General features: G+C 38.9%; 1 protein-coding gene across 5 annotated transcripts in view; it reads left to right on the top strand.

Annotated features, from left to right (window-relative positions):
* Nucleotides 1-23765, top strand: part of LOC129748472 (uncharacterized) — a 168145-nt gene extending 144380 nt beyond the window's left edge. The window contains exons 4-9 of one of the 5 annotated variants that reach the window (XM_055743113.1): nucleotides 4199-4405; nucleotides 4487-5485; nucleotides 5639-6161; nucleotides 10910-10936; nucleotides 11358-12045; nucleotides 20563-23765. In XM_055743113.1, the coding sequence (XP_055599088.1) occupies nucleotides 4199-4405; nucleotides 4487-5485; nucleotides 5639-6161; nucleotides 10910-10936; nucleotides 11358-12045; nucleotides 20563-21756 (3638 nt within the window). In that variant the 3' untranslated portion in view covers nucleotides 21757-23765. Of the gene's footprint in view, nucleotides 1-4198; nucleotides 4406-4486; nucleotides 6162-10909; nucleotides 10937-11357; nucleotides 12046-20562 lie in introns of all 5 variants that reach the window. The other 4 variants (XM_055743112.1, XM_055743110.1, XM_055743114.1 and 1 more) reach the window with 4 other exon arrangements.
* The last annotated feature ends 3031 nt before the right edge of the window (nucleotides 23766-26796 follow it).

The raw sequence follows: 26796 nt of genomic DNA, 5'->3' as shown, positions 1-26796 counted from the left end.
TTATTTTTATTATCAATTTGAAAAAGTTTGAAAATCATGGTTTGAATACCATTTTCATAAAAATACAAGATCTAGTTTTGAACTAACGGCGCATTATTGACATGTTTACCAATAATGGAATAATTGTTTCAACAGTAGAAAAATAACAACGATTTTCAAAAGTTTCGAACTTGAGCGAATGTACGACGGGTTTGTGACAAGCCTTTTTCAATTTTCCATAAGTTTGCAAATTTTTTTATTTGATTTTTATGAATTTTAAAATTTCTATTCTTTGAGGTATTTGATATAAGATGTTTCCGTCAAAAAATTCTATATTGGAAATCCACGAATTTTTTGTAAGTTTTAGGTGGAAATTATAACATGACACTTAAAAACTAAGACAACTAAATTGTTTTATTTGTAGATGAGCGTGTTTTGATATTCGGTATTACTTTGCACTTAATCTGGGAGATTTTTTTTTAATATTATATAACTCCCTCCATGAATTTTAAACCAATTTAAATTCAAACTAGTGCCATGCACCAATTTAGGAGCTCTTATCGCTTTAAGAATAATGGTAAGAGGTTATCACATAAAGAAAATTCATCTCAATACACATCTGTTATTCAAAAGTTCAGTTAATGTGTCAAATTTTGAAAAATTAAAAATATATAGGTTTTTTCTCCGACTTTTGTTTCGAATTAAAGGATGATTGATACAGATTTGAATGAACTTCAACTCTACCAAGAAAACCCTCAAATCTTAAATAGATATAAGATGTTCATGTGGTAATTCTGGAAAAAGCTTCGCGAGCCGCAAAAAAAAAACAGCCATGAGCCAAACGTAGCCCGTGGGCCACGCCCAAGTAACAATTTAAGTTTTATTCCAACCTTAACAGTCCGCTTAAGACTATTTCCTAAAGCTACTTTATAAGCCAAAGCGCATTCTACGCTATTAGCACACCTACTTTATAGTTAACATATGGCCAAAAGGGCCCATTTTGTTAACGTTTTTAAAGCTAATTCTATACGCTATGATAAAATATCCAACAGAATAGTTTTATTGGACCTTATAGACATAGCTTTAAGAAACCTTTCAGTGCTCTTTTAAGACTATCCAGTGCTCCTTGAAAACTACGTCAAGGAATTTGATTTGAATTTTACTGTGGGAGCTGTGAAATTTGATAGATACTCTACTGTGGGAGCTTTCTGTTCCGTTTTTTCTCGTGTTATCACTTCCTCTCCCAAACATTTGGTGATTGGTGATAATTGAATTTAATTTATTTTAAAAATATTTTCATTTTCATTTTTAATATGTCTTTGCATAAAACTTCCTGCAACCTCAGATTTCTGGTGAAATATATACGAAATAGCATCAAAATATATGCGCGCCTCAAAGAAAATCAAGGTTGACATAATTTTAAGAATTTTTTTAATTTAAAAATAATAATTTAAGTAACATTTAAATTTGCTCAAATTATGCTTTTTTTTTATTTGCATTGAAATTCATTACCTATACAACAAATAGTACCGCAAACATTGTCAAATTAGTTGAAAATGTCTAGTTTTTAGAATTATAATATTATTTTCAGCAACATAGCTTCGATTCAATTTCACAATCAACATGGCGTTCAGTAAATTAATGTTGAACATCTTAAGGCAGTTGTAAAACAGTTTTGAAATTGTTTTTTACCTGTTTGAAAAAGGTTGTAATAAAACAATTTCAACAAACAGTTTTAAAATGGTTTTAAGAGACCTTGAAACACAAATTCGTTATACGTTTCTCTAAATGGAATAAATAAACGCTCATGATGGATTTATCCATTTTGATTAAGATAAGTTTGTCGCAATAAATGAGATCATTTCGATTTGTTGCTTGGCAAAAGGCATTCATGAAACTTTTCGCTTTGTTTCCTTTTGACTATGATTAGAAGATGGTCAATTACCTTAAAATAACAAGTAGGTATTGATATCAAATAATCTCAGACTGTTAAGAAATAGATCATTTTCTGTAATTGATAGCCTGGCCTTAAAGCTTAATAATAACCCGTATAATTGAGGATTATAACCAAACGATTTCTTAAATCGACGTATGACGATTTGATGAAGCGCCATAACACGTTTAGCAAACGATACTAGAAATAGTTAAATACATTGCCTGAATCGTGAATTCCGAAATAATTGTATTAAATTCCACTTTTTTTTGTCCCGAAGAAAAAAACACTTCTTATTAGAATTGACATTTGGGTTGGTGGAAAAGAGGTACACTGGCGGCCAAAAGTTTGGGATCACCCACTAAAAAACATGCAAATTTTGATCGTTCATATATCAGCCGTCTTAGGACATATTGCAAATCTTCTGATCACATTTGAAAGATTATGAGCAATAGCTATTTCGGAGTTATTTTGCCTAAATATAATGTTTTAGTTTTGAACTTAAAACTTAACCTAAAGTTATGACATTTTCAAAAAATCGCTCTCAATATTCAAAGCCGATCATCTCGGGAGAGGGTGGACCAAATCTCAAAATTTGAGTGGCATTAGAATACCTATTCTGTACTTCTCAAAACACAATCAAAAAATTTTGTGAAAAAATTCAAGAATGTACTTTAAATTAATAAAATAGACACTTGAGTTATCGTCCAAAAGTTTGGGATCACCCTTTGGTATGGTGAGTTTGGGATCATTCTTATTAAAACATGCAAATTTATTTTATTCATATCTTTCTTATCCAACATCGTATTGTAGATCTGAAGGGTTCATTTGGAAGCTTAGAAATTGTTGTTTTTTCATAAATTCATTCAAAAATTTTATTTTAAGGTGAGAACTACAAAAAAATCAGAATCATAACTGGAAACTTTCAAAAAAACAATAAATTTCAGGCGATTTTTAATGGTTTTTACTTCAAAATACAATTTTTGAATGAATTTATGAAAAAACAACAATTCCTTAGCTTCCAAATGAGCCCTTCAGATCTGCAATACGATGTAAGATGAGAAAGATATGAATAAAATAAATTTGCATTTTTTTTATAAGAATGATCCCAAACTCACCATACCAAGGGGGGATCCCAAACTTTTGGACGGTAACTTAAGTGTCTATTTTATTAATTTAAAGTACATTCTTGATTTTTTTCACAAAATTTTTGATTGTGTTTAGAGAAGTACAGAATAAAGATTCTAATGCCACTCAAATTTTGAGATTTGGTCCACCCTATCCCGAGATGATCGGCTTTGAATATTGAGTGCGATTTTTTGAAAACGTCATAACTTTAGGTTAAGTTTTAAGTTCAAAACAAAAACGTTATATTTAGGCAAAATAACTCCGAAATAGCTATTGCTCATTATCTTTCAAATGAGATCAGAAGATTTGCAATATGTCCCAAGACGGCTGAGATATGAACGATCAAAATTTGCATGTTTTTTAGTGGGTGATCCCAAACTTTTGGCCGGCAGTGTATGTATAAGTTAATTTCTTGGTGGCAAAGGGGTATAAGTGCAGCACTTATACCCCTTTGGCTCCATACAAAATGTTATTTTCAGTTATCAGGATTTTTTCAACGAGATCTAAACATGAGAAAATATTGAAATAAAATTATGATTAAAATGGCATATGATGATTGACAATCAAGAATTCGTTCTAGATGGTTAACTCGATTTTTTCCATTTTGTCCCTTATACCCCTTTGGCTCCAAGGGCCTCATGTTCCTCCGATCGAAACGTCTCAAAATCCTATACAAACTTTATGTTCTTGAGCGACCCTTTCACGTGGTCCTATGTGGCCCAAAATTGGCATGGAATCTTGTACTACGCCGAGGAACAAATAAAGCCTGCAGCGCATAATATTTAATGGGTTTTTAAATTTCCCGTACGAATTTAGAGCGCTCTAATGTAGATTTGCCGCAGTTCGTGGCGTAGAGAAGTATTCAAGTCTTCTAAGCCAGCGGGCATGAGATCAAATCCCGGTCACGGTATTCATAGTACATTTTCTGTGGATTGGTGGTTTTAGCATTTGTAAGGCGCTAGCTATCGTATCCTCGAAAGATGTACGCTTAGGGTTAAAAGAAATCTCTTCGAGGAAACATCAAGTTTCATTGAGATCTTGTTTGTGTTTGTGTTCGTAAGTTGTTTTTAGTCTTAAAAGTATTCTAAGTTTGAAGCTTTTTAATAACTAGATGTTAAATAAATAAATTAATAATCTCATTTTTTTTCCTACTTCCAGTCCTTCTCGCACAAGCCGCTGTCTACACCCCTGGCAATGCTCCGGTCTACAATCCGAACGAGGGCGTCCAGGCCGTCGTCCCAACTCAGGTCAACAATCCCGGCTACTTGGTAACTCAAACCGTCTACGGCTTCCTGGATTTCACCACCACCATCGGCAATACGGTAATGATTTTCTCACCGCAGAGTGCATCCGCAGCCGTAACTGGTAAGTAGTGGAGGTTTCAATTCTTAAAAAACATCTTGGTGCTTGTGGTTGCTTTCCTATAACTTTTGTGCCGCCTTGCAGAGCCCCCGAAAACGACACCGGCCCCGCCACCGGTGATCGAAACTTCCCCGCTGCCAGTTACGACGACCCCGAATGTTCCGCCACAGGCAGCCGCCCTTGTCCTGCCGGAAGAAATCAAACCGAGCAAGACGGTGATCTTGCCGAGTCAACCGCAGGAAAAGGTCAGCATCGTTCAGGTCATTGCCGAAACGGCGAAACCCTACGTCGTAAAGCCTCAGGCTGCGGTGAAGTTTGTGCAGAAGTCCGTTAAGCCGATTAAACCGATTGGAAAGCCGAAGGTTTCTATCGTTGAGGTTTCTCCGGTAAAGGTTGAGGAGGTCGAAGAGAAGAGAGTGGAACTTTTGGCCGACAAGAAAGTTCAGGTCGTGAAACCGGCTCATCCACCAATTATCAAGGTTGTGGCTTCACGAGTCGTTGAAGTTACCACTGAGAAGGAAATTGTTACACCGGAACCTCAACCGGAACAGGAAGATGAAGAAGAGGAAGAGGTAGAGGAAGAAGTTGAGGAAGAACCTGAACACGAAGAAGAAGAAGAGGAAGAGGTAGAAGAAGCCGAAGCTCAGGAACAAGAAGTTGAGGAAGAGAAGGTAGAAGAGATCAAAGAAGAGGAATCTGCCAAGGAACCAGAACAAGCTGAAGAGAAGAAACCACTGACTGTGGAAGTTTCCAAGGCTAAGAAAGTGAACGAGCCAACGATCGAAGCTGTTCAGAAAGAACACTCTCCAATTGACTTTTCGACAATAACCGAAGAAAGTGAGTCGGAACAAACCGAAGGACAGGACGAAACCCAAGAAGAACACCACGAGGAAGAGGAACCGGCACCAGTGCTGCAGATCGGAAACAACATCGCTCCAGAGCCGGAATACGACTTTCTCTCTCGGCAGCCATCGGAATACGTCGAGGAAACGTTCCGGGTAGTAAACCTGAAGCCATCTGCTTCGGTAGCTCCAGCTGCTGCTGCCCCAAGTCCAAAGCAGGGCAAGGCAAAACGCGGACAAGGTAATAAAATCCGCCCGACCGGGTTGGTCACCAAGCTCGGTGGAACCGTGATCCGAGATGGAGCCACAACGGTCCACGAAACGAGCGTCATCGGCACCTACATTTCAGGAAAGTATGCCCAGGTCCTACAAAGCACTTCTCATGTATTTCAAGGTAATTCTGCTGCTGCTGCTGCTGCCCCGGCCGGAAATCAACAGAAGGCTCCGGGTCCGAAAGTGACCGCAACTCCAACGCTCCGAATCCTAAAGACAGCCGCCCCCAATCTACCCGGAAAGGGTCCCCGTTACAATCCGGAAGCGGCTTCGATCATCACGCCATCCCCTTCATCTCAGCAAGCGTTGGAGGACACCGGTTTACCGCTAGAAAACCTTTTCGCTAACCAACCCAGCTCGAATCTCGTAAGGCCATCGCGCCGTCTCAGTGGACCCGGAGCCGCCAACGTTGCCGCCGGAAGTTTCAAGAACCGTCTGAAGAGCCGCATCGGCGGCAAGGACGATAGTAACGATTTGCTGCAGGAACGGTCCGACAATCTGGGCCTGGATGAGCCCGTGGGACCTCCTGCCCAGCAGCAGCAGCAACAACAACAACAACAGCAGCAAGCTAGCTTTGGTAATGGCAAAAAAACTAACCGCTACCGTAACACGCAAACTGTTAAGCCTGCTGCCGCCGGCAAGAAGTAAGTAACGTCACGATTTGAGGTTATGTTTCCGCCATCCTATGACTTGGGTTCGTAACTTCATACACTATATATTCGTTTTTTTTTCTACGAATTAACCAGCATGTGCAGTGGTCGCCTTGAGATTTGTTTTTGGTTGGATGGGGAGTGATGAGAATTGATACTGGGACATTATCTTTAAGTTATTTAAAATTTACCACCCTTCATTAGGATTGCATTTCGATACTTGCAAACACTTAAACGATCATGAGAGCTTTGAATTCACTTACATCTACACCTGAATCTGGTTTTAAATTCACATCTTATATAGAGGACTGGTTAAAAAAAAAACCTGATATCACATTTTTTTTTTCTCAAAAAATCTGTATGTCAAATCTTGTCCATACCAGGTACTGCTAAACTTATCCGATCTGGAAGAATTAATTTGACAATCCAGAACGAATGTCTTTGAATCTTATTGTCAACCTATCAAGGCCATATATCCTTTTTTAATTCGGTTACTGAAAATAGTACAGTATTTATTTATTTATTTTGCGTATGATTTTGGATTGCAAGAAATGAAACCGATCAAATTTCCAGCAAAATTTTGACAATTTTGACAATTTTGACAATTTTGACAATTTTGACAATTTTGACAATTTTGACAATTTTGACAATTTTGACAATTTTGACAATTTTGACAATTTTGACAATTTTGACAATTTTGACAATTTTGACAATTTTGACAATTTTGACAATTTTGACAATTTTGACAATTTTGACAATTTTGACAATTTTGACAATTTTGAAAATTTTGACAATTTTGACAATTCTGACAATTTTGACAATTTTGACAATTTTTACAATTTTTACAATTTTTGCAATTTTTACAATTTTTACAATTTTTACAATTTTTACAATTTTTACAATTTTTACAATTTTAACAATTTTTACAATTTTTACAATTTTTACAATTTTTACAATTTTGACAATTTTGACAATTTTGACAATTTTGACAATTTTGACAATTTTGACAATTTTGACAATTTTGACAATTTTGACAATTTTTACAATTTTTACAATTTTTACAATTTTTACAATTTTTACAATTTTTACAATTTTTATAATTTTTACAATTTTTACAATTTTTACAATTTTTACAATTTTTACAATTTTGACAATTCTGACAATTTTTACAATTTTTACAATTTTTACAATTTTTGCAATTTTTACAATTTTTACAATTTTTACAATTTTAACAATTTTTACAATTTTTACAATTTTTACAATTTTTACAATTTTTACAATTTTTACAATTTTTACAATTTTTACAATTTTTACAATTTTTACAATTTTTACTTTTTTTACAATTTTTACAATTTCTACAATTATTATAATTTTTACAATTTTCACAAATTTTACAATTTTACAATTTTAAAATTTTTACAATTTTAAAATTTTTACAATTTTTACAATTTTTACAATTTTTACAATTTTTACAATTTTTACAATTTTTAAAATTTTTACAATTTTTACAATTTTTACAATTTTGACAATTTTTACAATTTTGACAATTTTAACAATTTTTACAATTTTTACAATTTTTACAATTTTGACAATTTTTACAATTTTTACAATTTTTACAATTTTTACAATTTTTACAATTTTTACAATTTTTACAATTTTGACAATTTTTACAATTTTGACAATTTTGACAATTTTTACAATTTTTACAATTTTTACAATTTTGACAATTTTTACAATTTTTACAATTTTTACAATTTTTACAATTTTTACAATTTTTACAATTTTTACAATTTTTACAATTTTGACAATTTTTACAATTTTTACAATTTTTACAATTTTTACAATTTTTACAATTTTTACAATTTTTACAATTTTTACAATTTTGACAATTTTGACAATTTTGACAATTTTGACAATTTTCACAGTTTTTACAATTTCTACAATTTTTACAAATTTTACAATTTTTACAATTTTTAAAATTTTTTAAATTTTTTAAATTTTTACAATTTTTACAATTTTTTTCAATTTTTTCAATTTTTACAATTTTTACAATTTTGACAATTTTTGTAATGTTTACAATTTTTACAATTTTGACAATTTTTAACATTTTTACAATTTTTACAATTTTTACAATTTTTACAATTTTTTAAATTTTTAAAATTTTTACAATTTTTTTCAATTTTTTCAATTTTTACAATTTTTACAATTTTCACAATTTTTACGATTTTTACAATTTTTTCAATTTTTACAATTTTTACAATTTTTACAATTTTTACAATTTTTACAATTTTTACAATTTTTACAATTTTTACAATTTTTACAATTTTTACAATTTTTACAATTTTTACAATTTTTACAATTTTTACAATTTTTACAATTTTTACAATTTTCACAATTTTTACAATTTTAACAATTTATACAATTTTTACAATTTTTACAATTTTTACAATTTTTATAATTTTTACAATTTTTACAATTTTTACAATTTTTACAATTTTTACAATTTTTACAATTTTTACAATTTTTACAATTTTTACAATTTTTACAATTTTTACAATTTTAACAATTTTGACAATTTTTACAATTTTTACAATTTTTACAATTTCTACAATTTTTACAATTTTTTTCAATTTTTTCAAATTTTACTATTTTTACATTTTTTCAATTTTAACAATTTTGACATTTTTTTCAATTTTTACAATTTTTACAATTTTTACAATTTTTGCAATTTTGACAATTTTTAAATTTTTTACAATTTTTCATTTTTGACAATGTTTACAATTTTTACAATTTTTACAATTTTTATAATTTTTACAATTTTTACAATTTTATCAATTTTTACAATTTTTACAAATTTTTCAATTTTTATAATTTCATGAATTTTCACAATTCCAACAAATTTTACAATTTTTACAAATTTGACAATTTTTACAATTTCATCAATTTTTACAATTTCATTAATTTTTACAATTCCAACAATTTTTACAATTTTACGTTTCTTCAAAATTCTGTAAAAAATCATAGATGAGTTTTGGACCAAGGCGAAGCTTTTATGACCCCAGGGTTTGAGAAATTCAAAAATGACCCCCAATCGACTCAGTCTTATAAACATAACTAAATTTAGACAAAAGTAGTGAAAAAAGTGTTTTCAGATGAGGTCAATTGAAAAAAAAAATTAACCGAATGTCTTGCGTTAAGTTTTTCATTCTTCTTGAACATTAATTTGTGTAAGTTTCGATTAAAAATGAAATTCTTTTTAAACTGTTTAAGCGTTGCTGTGAACTGCACAATTATGCACAAAAATTTGAAAAGTTGTATTTCGATAGGGATTTATATTTTCTTGTTCCTTGAATGGAAGTGTGATCGAAGATAATATACTTCAGATATGATGTCATATTTCAATCTCAAACTACTGTTTATTTCGAAAAGTTTCTAAAAAAACAAAATCATTAAAGACACTTTTTTTTGTAAATTTAGTGAAAATAAATTTTGCTTAAATCAAGCGTATTTTTTAAAGAAACACATATTTCTACATTTCAACAAATTGAAAAAAAACTCCAATTAAGGCACAACTTCATCGTATAAATAACCCTCATTCTTGAAAAATTAAATTAGGTTTTTTTATCGAAGTTCAAAATTATTATCTCATGGAAGCTATGGAAAACTTGTTTATATTATCTTTTTTCTTAAATGATTTAAAATGAAAAATTTCACTTTTGGGGAAGTTTTTTTATTATCTGACGGGTTTGATTTCAAATCTTCTCAAAGTTGGTTTTTTCAGTTTTCAGTAGAAATTTCATAAATTATAACAACATCTGTTTTTAGCTCAGCACATATATTTCCCAGATTACTTCCAATATTGAAGATTGTGTCTCCTAGTGAAAAATATTCTCATCACTCCTCAGCCCAGTCTTATAATTTTTTTTCTTGATTTTTTTTTTCGAGAATATTTATCCACTCTATAAATAGCGTTTTACTTTTCTTCGTTTTTCGAGTGCACGAATGGTTGGAGCGGTTTGATTGTATATGTGTGATTTCAAAACAAAACTCAACTTACACGTTTTATGCACGATTTACCTAACACACAAAAAGACACCACTTAGATAAGACTTTCACCTTACATTACTGCATCACGATCACGTTTCATGATTAGTATAAATCCATCCCCATGATAGGGAATCGACAATAATCTACGGAGATTCACTTCGCAACTCGAGTCGAGAAACATTCTCATATATTTACGTCCAATTTTATTCGTGACTAAATAATTGTTTATTTAATTGAAACTTTCAAAACGAACTAACAATATAATAAGAAGCATGCTCTCCGATGTCCAGATGAATCACCAATCACATTCACATGCAGTTCAATGTAAATCCAAAGTTTCAAGTGCTATCGAAGACTCAAACGGTTTTTACATGCACAGTTTTACATCTTCAGAACCATATATTAAACAGATATGAAACCAATTTATCTTTTTGAATAAAAAATACCAAATTTAAACAAAAAATTATACCTCCGTTCTATTATATAGAACTTTTCATTTTGAATTTTTTTACAATTGAATTTAATCTAAAGTACAGAAATTTATATCAAATGCATTGTTTTTGTTTTCAGTTTAAGGATTTTTTCAAAACTATTTTTCCAAAGAAAGTCATAATTTCACTTATAAACAGACATTTCGACACCAAGACACTAGCAGCATACAATAGGCAGATCGACTAATGTTTCTCTACTTTCAGTACACAAGAAAACGACGATTTGAGTGCGTAAGTATGCAAGCGTTACATTGCACGTGTTTTGAGTTTTTGCGTTTTTTGCTCCCTATGCCCTTTTCCCAATCAACTCTAAGGAGTTTTACCGCTGCGATCGGCATTCGATCACACCCCAAGCATGCCTGTATATAGTGTTGTATTACGATTTGCAAGTGCGTTTCTGTGTGTGAGTGCATCCGTGTGTGCGCATTGTAATGGGAGCTTTGCTATGCCCCGCATCCACCCACACATATCGATTCCATTAGTTATGATATAAAAAAACACCACCCAACATTTACACCCACACGGTGAACTGTACATATGTTCTTTTTTCGATTTTTTTTCTTTTTTTTCCCCTTGTTTTCCACCTTTCCCCTACCCCTCCACAAAACACCCACCCACAACACACACAAAAAAAACCTAACCCCGTTTGCAGCACCCGCTATAACCGATTTTCTGCATCTAGTGTGGAACTGGCGACGGTGTCCGTTTTTAGTGAACCTTCCATCACCACCCCCGCCTACAGGCGTAACAAAGCCTCTCGTAACAGTTTCAAGCCTAGCTCTTCCTCCAGTAGTTCTTCAGGATCAGCAGCATCAAGCAATCAGCAGCAGCAACAGCGCAAGCAGGCATCCTACAGCTCCAGCGCCAACTCCCGGGACGATTCGGATGACGCCAACCGACGATCCTACAAGCCGAACCTTCGTCCGACTCCTCCGGAAGCCGAACACTCCAGCAGCAGCACCAGCCTGTACAAGTTCAAGCTGAACCGATCCCCAGGTCGTTGGCAGTACAAGAGCCCCCCCAAACCGCAGGTCAATATCCGAAAGCAGAAACCGGCCAAGGATGCGGTAGAGAACCTAACGACGGCACCGAACTCGGACACCTCGGTCCAATACAACGACATCTCGCTCAATCCGGAACACTCCGAAAAGGTCGATACCGATGCCGATTTGGACCAGTCTGGATCGGTCAACGGAAATGTGCTGAACGACGCCGAACAGGATAACCAGATCGAGAGACGTTACCCGATCGAGACCATTAAGGTGGAGATTTCGACCCCGGCCGACTTCAAGGACACGTACTACGAGATTGCTACCATCAAGTCGCCCTACACCTTCCAGGTGAGTTATTTTAAGTTTTTTCCAAATTCGATTTGTGGTCCCATGTAACCCATTATTCGATATCAAGAATGTTTGTTTGATCATCCCCTGTAATACTTTTGTATAAATTTTTCCCATGAGCGACGTGTTGTAAAAAACACAAACAGTTTATTTATTTATCAGCAGCATCATAATTTTAAGGCCTTGGCAGTGCTTATCCTCCAAGCTGTCAGTGTGCAATACGCAGCTCAAATGAGACCCTCGTAGCAAATGGGCTTCTAAGTGCATAATAGCTGTTGTGGAGTATTTCAGCAGCACTTGGGTAGTGTAAACTCTTGGGTTTGTACCTCACAATTTCATTAATTGTACTGCCCCTCTCAAGTGTATGCACCCTATCTTCTCTTGAATTGTACTACCCCTCTGAGGGGTTTGCACCGTACACTTCCATCGTTTGTACTGCCCCTCTTAGGGGTTTGTACATTAAATCATCTGCTGTACTACCCCTCTCAGGGGTTTGTACTTTAATTCATCAGCATTACTGCCCCTCTCAGGGGTTTATACATTATCACTTCAAAAATAGTACTGACCCTCTCAGTGATTTGTACCTCACAACTTCATTAATTGCACTGCGCCTCTCAGAGGTTTGTACCGTACACTTCCATCGTCTATACTGCCCCTCTCAAGGGTTTGTACTTTGAGTCATTAGCTGTACTGCCCCTCTCGGGGTTTGTACTTTGAATCATCAGCTGTACTGCCCCTCTCTGGGATTTGAACATTATCACTTCAAAAATTTGAATTGCCCCTCTCAGGGGTTTATACCTTACCACTCCAATAATAGTACTGCCACTCTCAGGGGTGTGCACCCTATCTCTTCTTGAATTGTATTGCCCCTCTCAAGGGTTTGTACAGTAAACTTTCATCATCTATACTGCCCCTCTCAGTGGATTGTACTTTAAGTCATCAGCTGTACTGCCCCTCTCAAGAGTTTGTACATTATCACTTCAGAAATGGTACTGCCCCTCTCCGGGGTTTGTACCTCATAATTTAATTTATTGTACTGCCCCTCTCAGGGGTGTGCACCCTATCTCTTCTTGAATTGTACTGCCCCTTTCGGGGGTTTGTACCGTCCACTTGTCTCGTCTTTACTGCAACTCTCAGGGGTTTGTATCTTGGGTCGTCAGTTGTACCGCCCCTGTCAGGGGTTTGCACCTCATCACTCAAAATTGTACCGACCCTCTCAGAAGTTTATTCTTTCATTCTTTTTTCCCAATTTTTCATTTTTTATGCCATAATTCCTTTCCCTTTTTCCTTTTTCTCGTTTTACATTAAATCTCTTTTTTGCCTTTTATCCTATTACCTTCCTCTGTTCCAGATTCCGTTTTGAATTTCTCACACTTCAAATTATTTTCTCTCTTATGTCCATTATATTTCAACTCTTCAATATATTTCATTTCATATATTTCATTTGTCATTCTTAATTTCATTACAATAAATTTTATTTGATCTTTAGAACTGTCCATTTCAATTATTCTTTGCTGTTTTTGTGTTTGTTTATTTTTCTTTTATTCCATCTAAACTAGTTGTTTTCCCTACAGAAAGGAGTGATCTGTACAAGTGCTGTTCGAAGTTGGAATGCCTATTACAATAATTCGCTATCCAATATAGTAAACCAACTCCATGATAATTTATAATATCATTTGTTTACTGATGATAAAAACATATCATTCGTGTGTTGTTAAGTCTCGTCCATACTCGGAAAATTTAATTTTTTGGTAGCTGAGACTTGTTTATGTTTACATCTGGAACTAAACGATGGATGCATGTCTGAAGGCTCCCGCAAGTATGGAAAACCTACTGATTTCTTCGGCAATCAAGAGGAAAACATAAAAAAGACTCAGCAATAGGGCGTTTGCTACACACACATACAAGAGGTCTGTTGGGCACACATTAGAGGTTTTTATATGTGAAAAAAGCAAAATTCAACCAAAATGTTGATTTTTCCTTAAATGAATGGTCAATTTCTTTTAAAAACATTCAAAAAGTATATTTCGGATCATTTGCTAACAAGTTGAAACGATTCTGCGATTATTTTATTGGATATCAGTGGGAAACCAAGCAAAGCAAAAAATGATAAACAAGCCAACCATCATTGTAAAGCACATTAAACGCTTCCCCCGGATCCTTTGTTCACGTTTTTGGGTCTATCATATAAAATTTAGAACCAGGAAGATGATGTTAAAAGTTTTCGTCACGAAATTGATTAATAAACTTGAGCAATATTTGTTCTGCTTTCACTAAAAACGCTCATACTCTGTACAAAGTCTTCATTTTTGTTAAAGAAATTCACTCAAAATTAGAAAAAAATCTCAAACATGTCAAAAAATGATCTAGCTTTCGAAAAATGTGTTGTACATAAGAAACTTTTCAATAGTTTTCATTAATTCTTCAAAAAATATCTTTTTTTAGTCGATTTGTATTCATTTAACATGGAGCTGTCACATTTGTATGCCCAACGGCTTACTTATACTAATGCACTGTGCAAACGCCCTATTCAAATCACTCTTCAAGTGCCAAGTTTGACAAGGCTTTATTCATTTCATCGATTGCTACGATGAGACGATCCTCAAGACTCTTACTCAAGACTTCTCCTCAACACACGTATGTCGCAGTCGTCTAACTGCATACGGCGACTCTTCTTGAAGATGGGAATGCTCCTCTTCTCATCGTAATGACTCGAGGTAACTTATTTTACCCATCCTCTTGTTCGTCTTGTCCTAAACCTGATCTCGTTTCTTGTGACTCGAGATCCGACCTCTTATCATAGAAACTCGGGGCTGACCACAAAAACCTCTCTTCCTGATGACTTGAGGCCTAGCCTCTCCTCTAACAATTCGAAGCCCGACTTTTTATCTCCAGTATTCGAGATTTGCCACCTTTCATTCCCGTTGTGTGCCAATCGAGAGCAGCTTATCCTATACTCATGCCTGTAACTTAACGCGGTGTACCCACGGCATCCGCTACGCAGATATCGCCTTATCTTTGTGTAGAGTATAAGACAAATAAATAAAACGTGTTAATGGTAGAGAAAAATAAATGCGAACTTGTTTCAGTGTAATAACTTTCCAAAATCAGTCTTGGTTTACTTTGCGTGCGCAATGTGGGAGTAACTGTCTGTCGTGTATGAAAAGAGAGATTCGATAAAGTATTTTATGCCAAAAGAGAGAGAGAGGATAAAAAGGATTAATCTACAAGCCCGTTCACATACACTGTGACGTGACCCCATCGTTTACAAACGATTAGAGAGAGCAGCAGGTAGCGACCAGAAGGAGGCAACGTTACACGTTTTGTCTTTGTATCGTGTGACCAACATCTTTTAAATAAGTGGTCGTGAATCTCGTTTTTAAGCTTTTTTCCTCAGATTTAAGCTTTTTTTTACCTTGAGAAGATAGGAGACGAAAGCTTAAATCTGAAGAAAAAAGCTTAAATCTGTCAAAACGAGGGGAAAAACAGGGGAAATCCGAAAGATGTGCTCCATACGGTTTGAATAGCGTTGCCGCCGCCTGGTAGCGACACCAACACAATCTTCGGATGTATGTTGTCGAGACTCGAGAGAGCGGAAATAAAGAGTTGCTCTAGCCCAACGACGAAAATTTCGTGTGGGTGAACGTCTTCAGTTTTGGAAGTGAGCTTTAACGAGTAAGTTGTGATTTATCGGAAGCTCGTGATAGATCCAACAATATGGACGGAAAAAATCTACCCGATATTTTCGGATGCGACACTTTGTAGCTTCAAATCGTGGGGTTGGACGCACTCTACTCGACAGCCCCCGTCGATGGGGTCTATCTACTCCGACCGTTGTCCGGTCTTCTTGTATCCCTTTGGCTGTTAACTAATTTGAACGCTACGACTCGGATGTTTTCCGACAATGATGACATCCTACACCGACTCGAAATTCTCGCCCGGCATCAAGAACCTCTCTACCCGTGGGTATCCCCCGACAGTGTTTTACCTCCTTCTCACGAGGTCCACTACGAGGAAGGTATGGTCTTATCCCCGCAGTTCTTCCCGTAGGGAGCGGCACTACCCAGATACTCCCCGGCGGTGAGGTATCCTACACCCGTTCGCGGTACACCAATGACCTCCACTACACTGCCTTATCTTTGTAACTTCAATAAAGACCCCAAACGCACAGTACTTAGATGCTCCCCGGCAATGCAGTCATCCTACACCGTTGACTCCAGATCTTCTGCAGTGCAGTCATGATTCGGATGAATCCATCGCTGACCGCATGCCAAGTGTTGGAATCCGTATACATCTTCTGCACAACGTTGTCTACTGTCGTGTTGGGCCCACAGACGGCCAGTATGTTGGAGCGTACCGTTGCAAATTTCGGAACGGAATCTCGTACAATGGGCGTGTCTGTATTGTCGTAACAATAGACATCCTCCTCTAACGAAACCGAGATCGGCATGACGCCCACCACTACGAAATATACCGGAATCCACTGATAACACACATGTTCATCAGCTGCTGAACGTCGTAGCCGCTAAGCCTTTGCAGGTTACACTGTCTTCACAGGGTCTGCCTCCAGGCCACCGCTCCGTACAGCTAGATTGACGTGGTCACGCTTAATAGTATCCTCTTCTTACTACTTCGGATTGCCGAGGAATTCGACATCATCATCCGTGTGAGTGCGGCCGCGGCCATGGCCACACTCTTACACACGTAGCCGACATGACTCGTGAAGCTGATTTTATCGTCGATCATCTTATCGTCGTTTAGACACGATATCACATGGTCCAACTGCAATGGTACCTGTTTAAGGTGAGATCAGGTTGGTGATCAGCATCATCTCGGTTTTGTGGTTTGCTAGACGCAGGCTCTTGGAGTGTGTCCAGCTTGTCTGGATAGCTACTGTGGCAAGTATGTGTACCTCCGCTGTCAAGGAGTCTCTCGCCAAGATGCCTGCATCATCCGCGAATCCTACGAGTTCAGCTCTCGATGGAAGGCTTATACAATGGCTCTTTTTGTCTATTAGTTGATTACCCAGGTGGGTAAATCCTTTTAACGGATTCTAAGACACGGTGGGCCACCGCGTCTTCCCAGTATGCTACTCTGGATCCATGGGTGCAATTGATCGATTCTAGATGCTATGTACCCCTACGCCATAGAGTCCACCTGGGGCCTCTGGCCATAATTCCCATTCGGACCTGCAACGAGACCAGGTCCGCGCTTAAGCGCTCATTGGCTTACTCGGATTCAAGTCAAAACTACATCGTACAATATACCCTGCCTCTTGTCACGATTTAAGGCTAAGGACCTCGCCTCTGACGACTCGAGGTCCTGCCTTTACTCGTAACTCGAGGCTCGCGTTGTTTCCACGACTATTGTGCGCTTCGCCTCAGTTCAGTCCACTGCTAAAGACCAATGACCTCTCCTATGACCTGACCTCTCCAATGACCTGACCTCGAGATTTTCTCTCTGCTTGGTGATCTTGGCTTGGTCCGGTTGCAGATCTTGGCTTGGTTTGTGTGCCGATTGGGAGCAGTTTATCTTGGACACGCGCATATCACAGCACACGTCCGGGGCTTTACGAAACTACTCGGATGATTCCCGTTGAAGACGTCATCCTACACCGACTCGAGTGACTCACTCGCCGAGGACGTGAAGTCACTCTACCCGAGAGTATTCCGCGGGGTGAACACTTTTCCCCCAACGAGTTCGACTTCGAAGAAGATAAAGTCTTATCCCCGCAGCTTCCGTCGCGCGTTCTACTTGGATACTCCGCGACGTAACGGTGGAGATATCCTACACACGCACAAGACGTACCAGGCAGCTCGGCATACGCAGAAGGTAAAGTCTTATATTTGTATACTTTACTGCTAGATTTGGACGCACACTACTCAGATGCTCCCCGACGAAAAAGTCACCCTACACCGACCGGTCGGGGACTGGTGCTGGTTCCACCTCCTCAGCAGGGCAGTCATGATTCGGGTGAACCCATCGCTGACCACGCGCCAACTGTTGAACTGTTGAACACGAACACGACAGTTGAACACTACGTGCTCTGGTGTCTCTATTGTGTCACCGCAGGTTGGACAGGATGGCGAGACCACGTGTCCAAACTGATGGTGGTACTGCATGAAACATCCGTGAGCAGTCAAGAACTGTGTCATGCAAAAAATCCACCTCTCCATGTTTCCGGTCCATCCAGGATCCGATTTTAGGGATCAAGCGATGGGTCCACCGGCCACGTTCCGAGCTGTCCCACTGGTGCTGCCAGTTGTCTTTCTGGTATGTTTCCGCACATCGGGCATGTGTTTGTGCTGGTAGCAGAAGATATATTTCTCTAGCAATACTGAGATGGGCATAACCCCGCCACAACATCAGCAGCTACCGAGAACACTGTTCGGTATGCGCTTAAAACTCCCAGGTTCATCAGCCACAGCAAGCTGCGGAGCTTCTGCATATTACACTGTCTGCTCAAGGCTACCTTCCAGGCTGCCGCTTCGTACCGTAGAATGGACGAGGTCACGCTCGCCAGGACCCTCCTTCTGCTGCCGCAGATCGCCGAGTTGTTCGTTATGGCTCGCGGGAGGTCTGCTGTCGCCATTGCCGCTCTTTTGCAGGCGTAGTCGACGTGGCCCGAAAAATTCAGCCGGCCGTCGATCATCATCCCCAGGTATTTGATCGCACGCTTGGATGGAGCCACTCCATCCACCGTACTGCAGCCTTTCCGAAAACCAAACTGTTTATCGGATAAACGGTTCGCACCTTCGGTGTAGAGCTGTATCCTGTTTTGGACCACCTTCTTTAGCACCTTTCCAACAGTATCTAGGAGACAAATTGGGCGATATGTCTGGGAAAACCCTCTCATCCACATATTGTTGCAGTGATGACCGGAACATTTCAGGGTGTTCCATTATCGCGGCCTTCAGTACTACGTTAAGGATATCATCCGGACCCGGAACTTTGTTCAACTTGAGAGACTTAGCAATGCTTGAAGTCACTGTATTGTGCACTCGTCTGGTCCATAATAGAACATGCTGCGATCGTCTGGGCCCCCCACCAGCTTTGTTGGATCTTAAGAATTGAGCGCATTCAAAAGCGTTTTTTAAGATTCGCCCTGCGACATCTACCATGGCACCATCCTGAGGATCTTCCGCACCTAACCTTTGCCAGCTTTTGGGTATTGAATTGATACACTGAAACGCTGCCAAAGGATTGAACAGGCAACATTAGTCGCTAAGGTATTGAACGGTGTGGTCCAGTCACCACATTTGCTGGGAATGATATGCTTCAGTGCGCCATCAAGGACCTTACTATCTCACTCGTTGCTATCAAATCAAGTCCACCAACATTTTACGGCTATAATGAACCATTTAGTGCGATGATGCGAGTACTCCAGGATGCTGAACATTTGCACCAATTTAATGAACTTACTAGCCGACTTACTAATCGTGTTCATCAATCCATTTTATTCTATTCTATCTAAATGTTCTGAAATCTGCTCCTCCTTTCGCGTATTTCAATGGCTCTAGCCCGATGATCTTGCATGGCTCTAGTCTCGACGCTCCTCCTGCGGCTCGAATCTTTCCTTCCGCCTCGACGCCTTTTCTGAGGCCTGTCGCCTTCTAGTGGCTTCACCTTGATGACCTTCACTTTACTTTCCGGTCTGATGACCTTACATGGCACCGGCTTGACGACTTTCCTTGATACCCCGCTCGTAAGTTCTCCAACGGCTCCTGATTCGACAACCACCACTATGTAAATGTGACTATGTAAATAAATAAACTTTTTCTTTAAATCTTGACACAATCTGGACACCCTGATAGACTTTATTGTGGCATCCTAGAATATGCCTTTGCTCTCACGACGACAGAGAGTCTTAGAAAGTCAAATAGTATGTGAGCGATGATGAGCAATCGCTAGCACAACTGACCTTTCCTAAAGCTAGGTAGCAACCTGGTTAGCTGTAAGCCAATATCAAGAGGAACCCTGAGAATGGGCCGTCTGGGATTCCACATTGGCAGATCCTACCAGGAGAACGGGACCGGGTTGGAGTGGTGCTCAAACCAAACATTACAAAAAGCCTCCTTACAGGCCTCTATACAGGAAAGGGATTCGTTGGCCCTAAAAGGGCTAAAAAGTTTATGAGAGTCTTAAACGCAACTAGTGAGTTAGTGATGATATTTTGATATTTGAAGAGAATCGAACCTATTGAGACAAACAAGATTCTTAGAATCTGGTAAGTTGTGAGCCGATCTCAAGAGTAACCTTGAAATATTTTCTCCGAACATACTCTTTAAACATAAAAGCTGTTTGAACAACTTCTAATCGAAGCTTTTTTTTATGATTGCTATCAAATTCTTTAAAAATGCGTGATTTTTTAACAGAAGCTATGTTAAAACCGCATTTTTTTGTCAATCTGGTCGCCTGGCTTTACAAAGAAAACGCCTTCATTTCTATGCATAAAAAGACTGTTTAACGAATACCCTTCGAGTATAACATCATAATAACACTTCTCCATCTTTCCAGGTTGGCACCGTCAAGAACACCCGCTACATCACGGTAACATCGACGTTCGAAAAGACACTGGAACAGGAAACGGCCACCATCACTCCATCATTGACGGAACCCTTAACCGAGAACATCCTAGCCACAACCAGCCACATCGACAAGGAGAGCAATTTGCTGGACTCATCGATTGCCACGTTGCCGCCAATTGCTCTGTCCGGGGACACCGAAACTCCACCATTGGAAACGCTGACGGAGACTTTCAGCACTACCCAAGAGATGTTGAAGACTCACATTCTGCCTGTTATTAGGGATGGTACAGATACTACGAGTTATACGCTGATTCAGACTTATCACGTTACGAGGTTGGTGACTGCTACGAAGACTTTGCCACCGATGGAGATCTATCAGTTTGTGCCGTCGAAGACTTTGAACGAGTTTAACAGTCGGTTGGATGAAGCTGGGTCTGAGTTGCATTTGGAGTTGGAGTTTGGAGATGAGAATGAAGATGATGAAGACAAGCCGAAACGAGAGAGGTTGCCTTCGGATTTGGATATCTCGAGCATTGGATCGGAGTTTGATCCCTTGGAGGTTGATAAGACTAAGATTCCGGAGATTGTGAAACCAAAGAAGAAGGTTGTTAACAAGGAATTGGCCAAGGTTACTACTGAAGCTCCAGTGACTACTCCAAATTTGACTCCGGATCAGCTGCAGCAATTAGCTTTGTTGAGACTGTTGAATCCGGCGGCAGCTGCCCAGATCCCTTCGGTTATTACTTCGTCTAAGCCTGTGGTCAAGTTGGAAACTGTTTATGAGTCGCATGTGCTGCCAATTATCAACGGGGATAGGACTATCTTCAGTACCTTGTCGCGAGCCATCGGAACGTTGACGAAGACCAGCTTCGAAGTTGTGACGACTACCTTGCCGACCCTGCCAATTCCTCCAATCATCCCAACGATTAATCCCTTCCAGCAGCAACAGGTTACTCTGCAATCTACACCGGTTGTTACCCAGACCATCGTCACGGAAACCAACAGCAAAGTTCTGAAACTAACCTTCGGTGCTAAGACGGCCTACACAACGCTGTACTCGACCACTGTTGTGCCCACACAGCTGACAACCTACGTGACCCAATCGGTGCCGGTTCAAGCGACGGCCGCCGCCTTCCCCGGATACTTCCCGGCGCCTTATGCACCGTTTCCGTATGTAGGCTAATCTCCACCTTCTTCAAGAAGCCGCCATCGAGCGCTAATGATAGGTTAGAATAATGAATTTCTGCCGCCGCCTCCGGGAAGACAAACTGTCTCGAACCTCCTCAACTTCCATCCCTCCTTCCTCAACTTCATTTCCCGAGGAGGCGCCGGCAAACATTTGACCCGTTTTTCCATTGCTTGGCTGCCTTTTGTCGACAAATTATTCATGGATTTTCCACCATCGACCAACCGACGTCGTAGGACAAAATATTTTAATTATTCTTCCTTCCTTCGCGATGCGATGCGATAGCGAAGCCGGTTGTTAGAGAGCTACCCACACTCACATGCGGGGACTTGCCTAGCCCAGCCTTGCCTTATCTGGGTTCCGCTTCGAAGGCGTCGCTGGAAAGCGATATTCTCCGTAAGGTGGATCGATTTTGACAACGCAGAAATTGTTTATTGAACTTTCTGTCAATATCAGATTTCGTAATAATTTTTCTTATGGATATAAATCTTCAAATTTCGAATTTAAGATCACTTAAAAATTTATAATATTGACTCACCCTTAAAACCGCAAGTCTCCAACGGAACTCGACCAGATACCAATCTGTAGGACTAGAAACAAAGAACCCCCCTGCCTTAGAGAGTGAGGTAGCAAATTACCGGCGTCGGGTTCGGAAATTGCAGCACTTCTCAAATCAAGAGGGAGGTCTCTTCCTGCGTCAGAAAACCACAATCACCCTCGAAAAAAATGAGAACGATTTTCCCACGTGAAGTAATGAACACCCCTATTGCTTTTTTTTTGCTTCTGCTTTGAGGGTGCAACTTTTTAACCGTGTGATTATCACAAGCAACTTCTTTGCGTGCATCGATGGCCCAGATTGCGGCTAAACTGTGTGCGATAGAATGCGCGTAAAAAGTATAATTTCGCAGGGTTCCCACCTCTTCGGGGTTCCCTCGCAAATTAGTGGTGTCCGATAAGCTGCAGTGTAATCCGAAGGTTTATGAACTCCTGAGGTTATGAGGTGGTAATTTTACTCCTAGAGAAAAGCTCAAATCAAAAATTTAAAGCGTCCAGAACTCATATTGTGAAAAACGTATCAAAATCGTTTGAGTTGATAACCAATACAAGAGTATAAGTCAAATCCATCAATTTGTGGAAAATATCTATCACATATGAAATATTATCATGCTTTGCACGAATAGCAAAAATCATTCATTGGTTTACATAATTTTTGAAAATATTAATAAGTAAGTTTTTATTCATTTTGTAAATAGACAAATTTCCATATATTTTTACAGTATCTTTTCGTGATTTGAATGTTCTTAATCGATCAAAAAGTATATCTTGATCGATCCTCGCGTTACATTTTTATTTCATTTCCTAAAATCCAACATACATCTTTTGTTTTCTCAGTTGTATTTCTATATTTTCTTATATTCTCTTACATTCGATTGATTTTCCATATATTCTTTCAAAAATTATCTTCCTCTCAAAGTTGAGCCATCGAAAAAAGGAAAGGCTTCATCGAATTTATATACCCTCCACCCATATGGAATCGCAATACTCATTTAAGTTAACGTAGCTCAACTTCAAAACATTCTGCACTACGGAAATCACTGCTCAACACGTTGAGGTTCATTTTAATAGTAAGGTTTACAACATATTTTCACATTTAAATATACATTTTTTTAACAAATCAGAAAAAAACGAAAAACATAAAATAATATCATTCCGAGCAATAGATGTAAGTCAAGCTTTTATACGAAATGAAACAGAAAATCAAGAAAAAAGCAAAAAACCTGCCGATGTAAATATTACCTGCCGTATCTTTAAGGTCAAATCATTTGAATTTGTTAGGGATGAGTGTTATTTGAACGATAAAAGATGATTGAATTGAATGTGAACATATTTTATAGTTAAAAATAAAAAAATATATAAACAAACATATACATATATATGAAAGTAGATTACTAGGAACTGGTTATTGTGCTAAATAATCGTCCGATGCGTTCGACATGTTTTAATAAAACGACAATAAAATGAATGGTTTGCGATTTAATTGAAAGAAATTCCTGGAACAATTCTTCGTTCCTTTTTTGGCAGAGTGGACACTGCACAGGATTGCATACGCTTTAACGAAGAATATCCGGATGGAATTACGGATAAAGTAAAACTCAGAACACACGGTTTTAACAAGAGAAAACCGATTTATAATTGTTGTCGATAGCAAGTACAAAACAAGAGTGAAAAACGTGGTCTCACCACTTTGACGTTTAACGTTCTACACTGATAAAAAATAACGGGGCACAGTTGCCAGTTCAACACTTCTCATCAACTGTGGAACCGTGTATTCCGGAAAGTCCGAGAAGTTCGGAGAACCGGCGATGTTTCACTGCCCTGAGAAGCTTCGTGAGAATTTCTGCTCTCAAGGAATCGCTTTGTCAATTTCCCCCTTCTGGCACAGATCCCTGATGAAATACTCCTTCGTCTTGACGGTTTGGATCTCTTCAATGTCCTCTCAGATCGATCAAAGCACAGACAGCCCTGGTTGTCCTCGTTCACGACTGTCGGTGTCACTTGCTTGTCACCCATGTCTTCCAGGAGTCGACGCATCAAAATTGTGTCTTGACATTTCTCCCAGCGTAGCGTACTCGACCTTCATGGTCGACAACCTGACACAATCTTGTCTTTGGCTAGCCCACGAAATTGGTGCTCCATAGTAAAACACAACAAATCCATTCGTAGACTGTCTCGTGCTCAAATCTCCGGGCTCAGTCCGAGTCGGAATACGCTTCCAGCTTTTTCTCGCCTCCACCAAGTTTTAACCATTTCAACTGCCACTGTTTGGTGGACTTCAAGTGCCGTATCACTCGTTTAGCTATAGCTTCCGGCCCGATATTCCAACACTTGTAGTAATATTCGACCTAGCGCACACCGAGATGTACAACTTCGCATCCACAACGCTTCTGTACAAAGTGCAATCCTCATCAGTTTTCAGGATATACTTGAGATAGCCTTGGTCATCAGTGTCTTAGCGCTTTTCGATTCCTGCACACTCTGCCTCACAATCAGCTTTTCGATGTATATCTTTACACTGAGGCTGTACACACCTTCGCTCTCACGAGCAATCTCTATGCCCAGGAAGTTTAGTTGATTGTAAAAACTGAAGATCTCCTCCTTGCTCAAACACCCTACGAGGAAGTCGTCGACATATACCACTAAATATATCTTCGTACCATTTCGTTCGGCTACAAACGAACACGAATCGGCAGATTTGGCTACCAAACCGATCTTCTTCACTTCGGAAAGCTTATTATTCCAGTATCGGGCGTATTGGCGCAATCCGTAGATGCTTCGACGACGATGCTTCAAAAACACCCTCTTAAACACCCACCTACTACCAACAAGGAAGGTCGGTCATTTTTCAGGTACCGTTCTTCATGTGAGACTGAAATTCGTCATTCATCACCATTTTCCAGAATTTGTATTCTTCACTGTTTCACTGAAGGTAGCTGGTTCCCGCACTGATTGCACTCCAACTCCCACTACATAATCCGATGTGCGTGCCGAGGTTTCCCTTCTGTTCTCCTATAGATTCGCTGCCCAACAGTTCTTCTTTCGGGACCAAGGGATCAGCATTCGTTGGAAGACTGTCAAGGTCAAAATACTGTTCAAGTTCACTTTGGTCACTGCCCTCGGAACAAACATCTTCATCTCGAGGTGGTTCTTCTATCGGTTGCTCATTTCCCGAAGACGCTCTGTTCGGAAATACCGGAACCACCTCCTCCTGGATCTCGAGGAATCTCATATCTCGACCTCTCTTCACCTGACCAGTTGGCAAATTCAAGAACCGATAGGCTTTCTGTTGCTCCGCATAGCCGATGAAAATAATCTTTCCGGTTGTACTATAAAGCTGACTGCAGCCTTGGAGCTTTCGGTAAGGTCTTGAGTTTACTCTGCATATTCGAAAGTCTTTGGGCGAGCAGGCAGATCGCCGTCGTTTAGCTGCTCCATTGTCAAAGGATTTCACGGCAATCCTCGGTTTCATCTACAGTCAATCGAAATAGTCTAGTCCATTACGATGAAAAAGAGTAGCAGTGATAAGATACATCCTTATCTCACTCCAGCAGCGGGATTGACATCGTCGTGCAAGACCTTGCACGAAAATGCCTCGTTCTATGTTTCGATGAAATGTAGCTACTCTACTAGCTTCTCTGGGACTCCTCGTCGTCTATGAGCAGCCTAGATTTTTTTGTGGTTCATTCGGTCGAATGTGTAACCTACTTTTTTCTCCGCTTTCGGTGCGAGGTCGCTCTTTTTACCGTCAACGACTTAAGCGCCACTCCCTTTTCGCGGGTTTTCAAGGCGGGTTTTTAGCGAACACGGCTAAAGGGCGAATTTCCCTGAAGCGGAAACGGATGGAAGAATACCGATCCCCAGAGAACCGCACAGTCCATCGCAGACAGCGAATACACCTAGGTTTTTTTTTACACGGTTTTTTTTTACGCGGTTTTTTTTTACACGGCTTCTTTTACACGGTTTTCGGGAATTAACACGGTTTTTTTTTACACGGTTTTCGCGAATTAACACGGTTTTTGAGAGAAAATATTCCTTTTCAAAGAAAAACACTTAGAATCTTTTTGAAGTTGGGAAAATCTTATCTCTTAGACTAAGAACATGATACATGAGACCTGAGACCTGGGATCTGAGACCTGGGATCTGAGACCTGAGACCTGAGACTTGAGATTTGAGACCTGAGACCTGAGACCTGAGACTTGAGACCTGAGACATGAGACATGAGACCTGAGACATGAAACATTAGAAATTAGACATGAGACCTGAGACCTGGAAACTGAGACAGGGGATATTAGACTTGAGACCTCAGCATGAGACATGAGACCTGAGACCTGAGACCTGAGGCATGAGACAAGAGCTATGAAACATGAGACTTTAGACCTGAGACATGGGACATGAGACATGAGGCATGAGACACAAGTCATGAGACCTGAGACATGAGACAAGAGCCATGAAACATGAGACCTGAGACCTGAGACATGA

The sequence above is a fragment of the Uranotaenia lowii genome, chromosome 2, assembly GCF_029784155.1.
Source record: "Uranotaenia lowii strain MFRU-FL chromosome 2, ASM2978415v1, whole genome shotgun sequence".
Taxonomy (NCBI): Eukaryota; Metazoa; Arthropoda; class Insecta; order Diptera; family Culicidae; genus Uranotaenia; species Uranotaenia lowii.
This window is presented reverse-complemented; position numbering and strand designations above follow the sequence as displayed.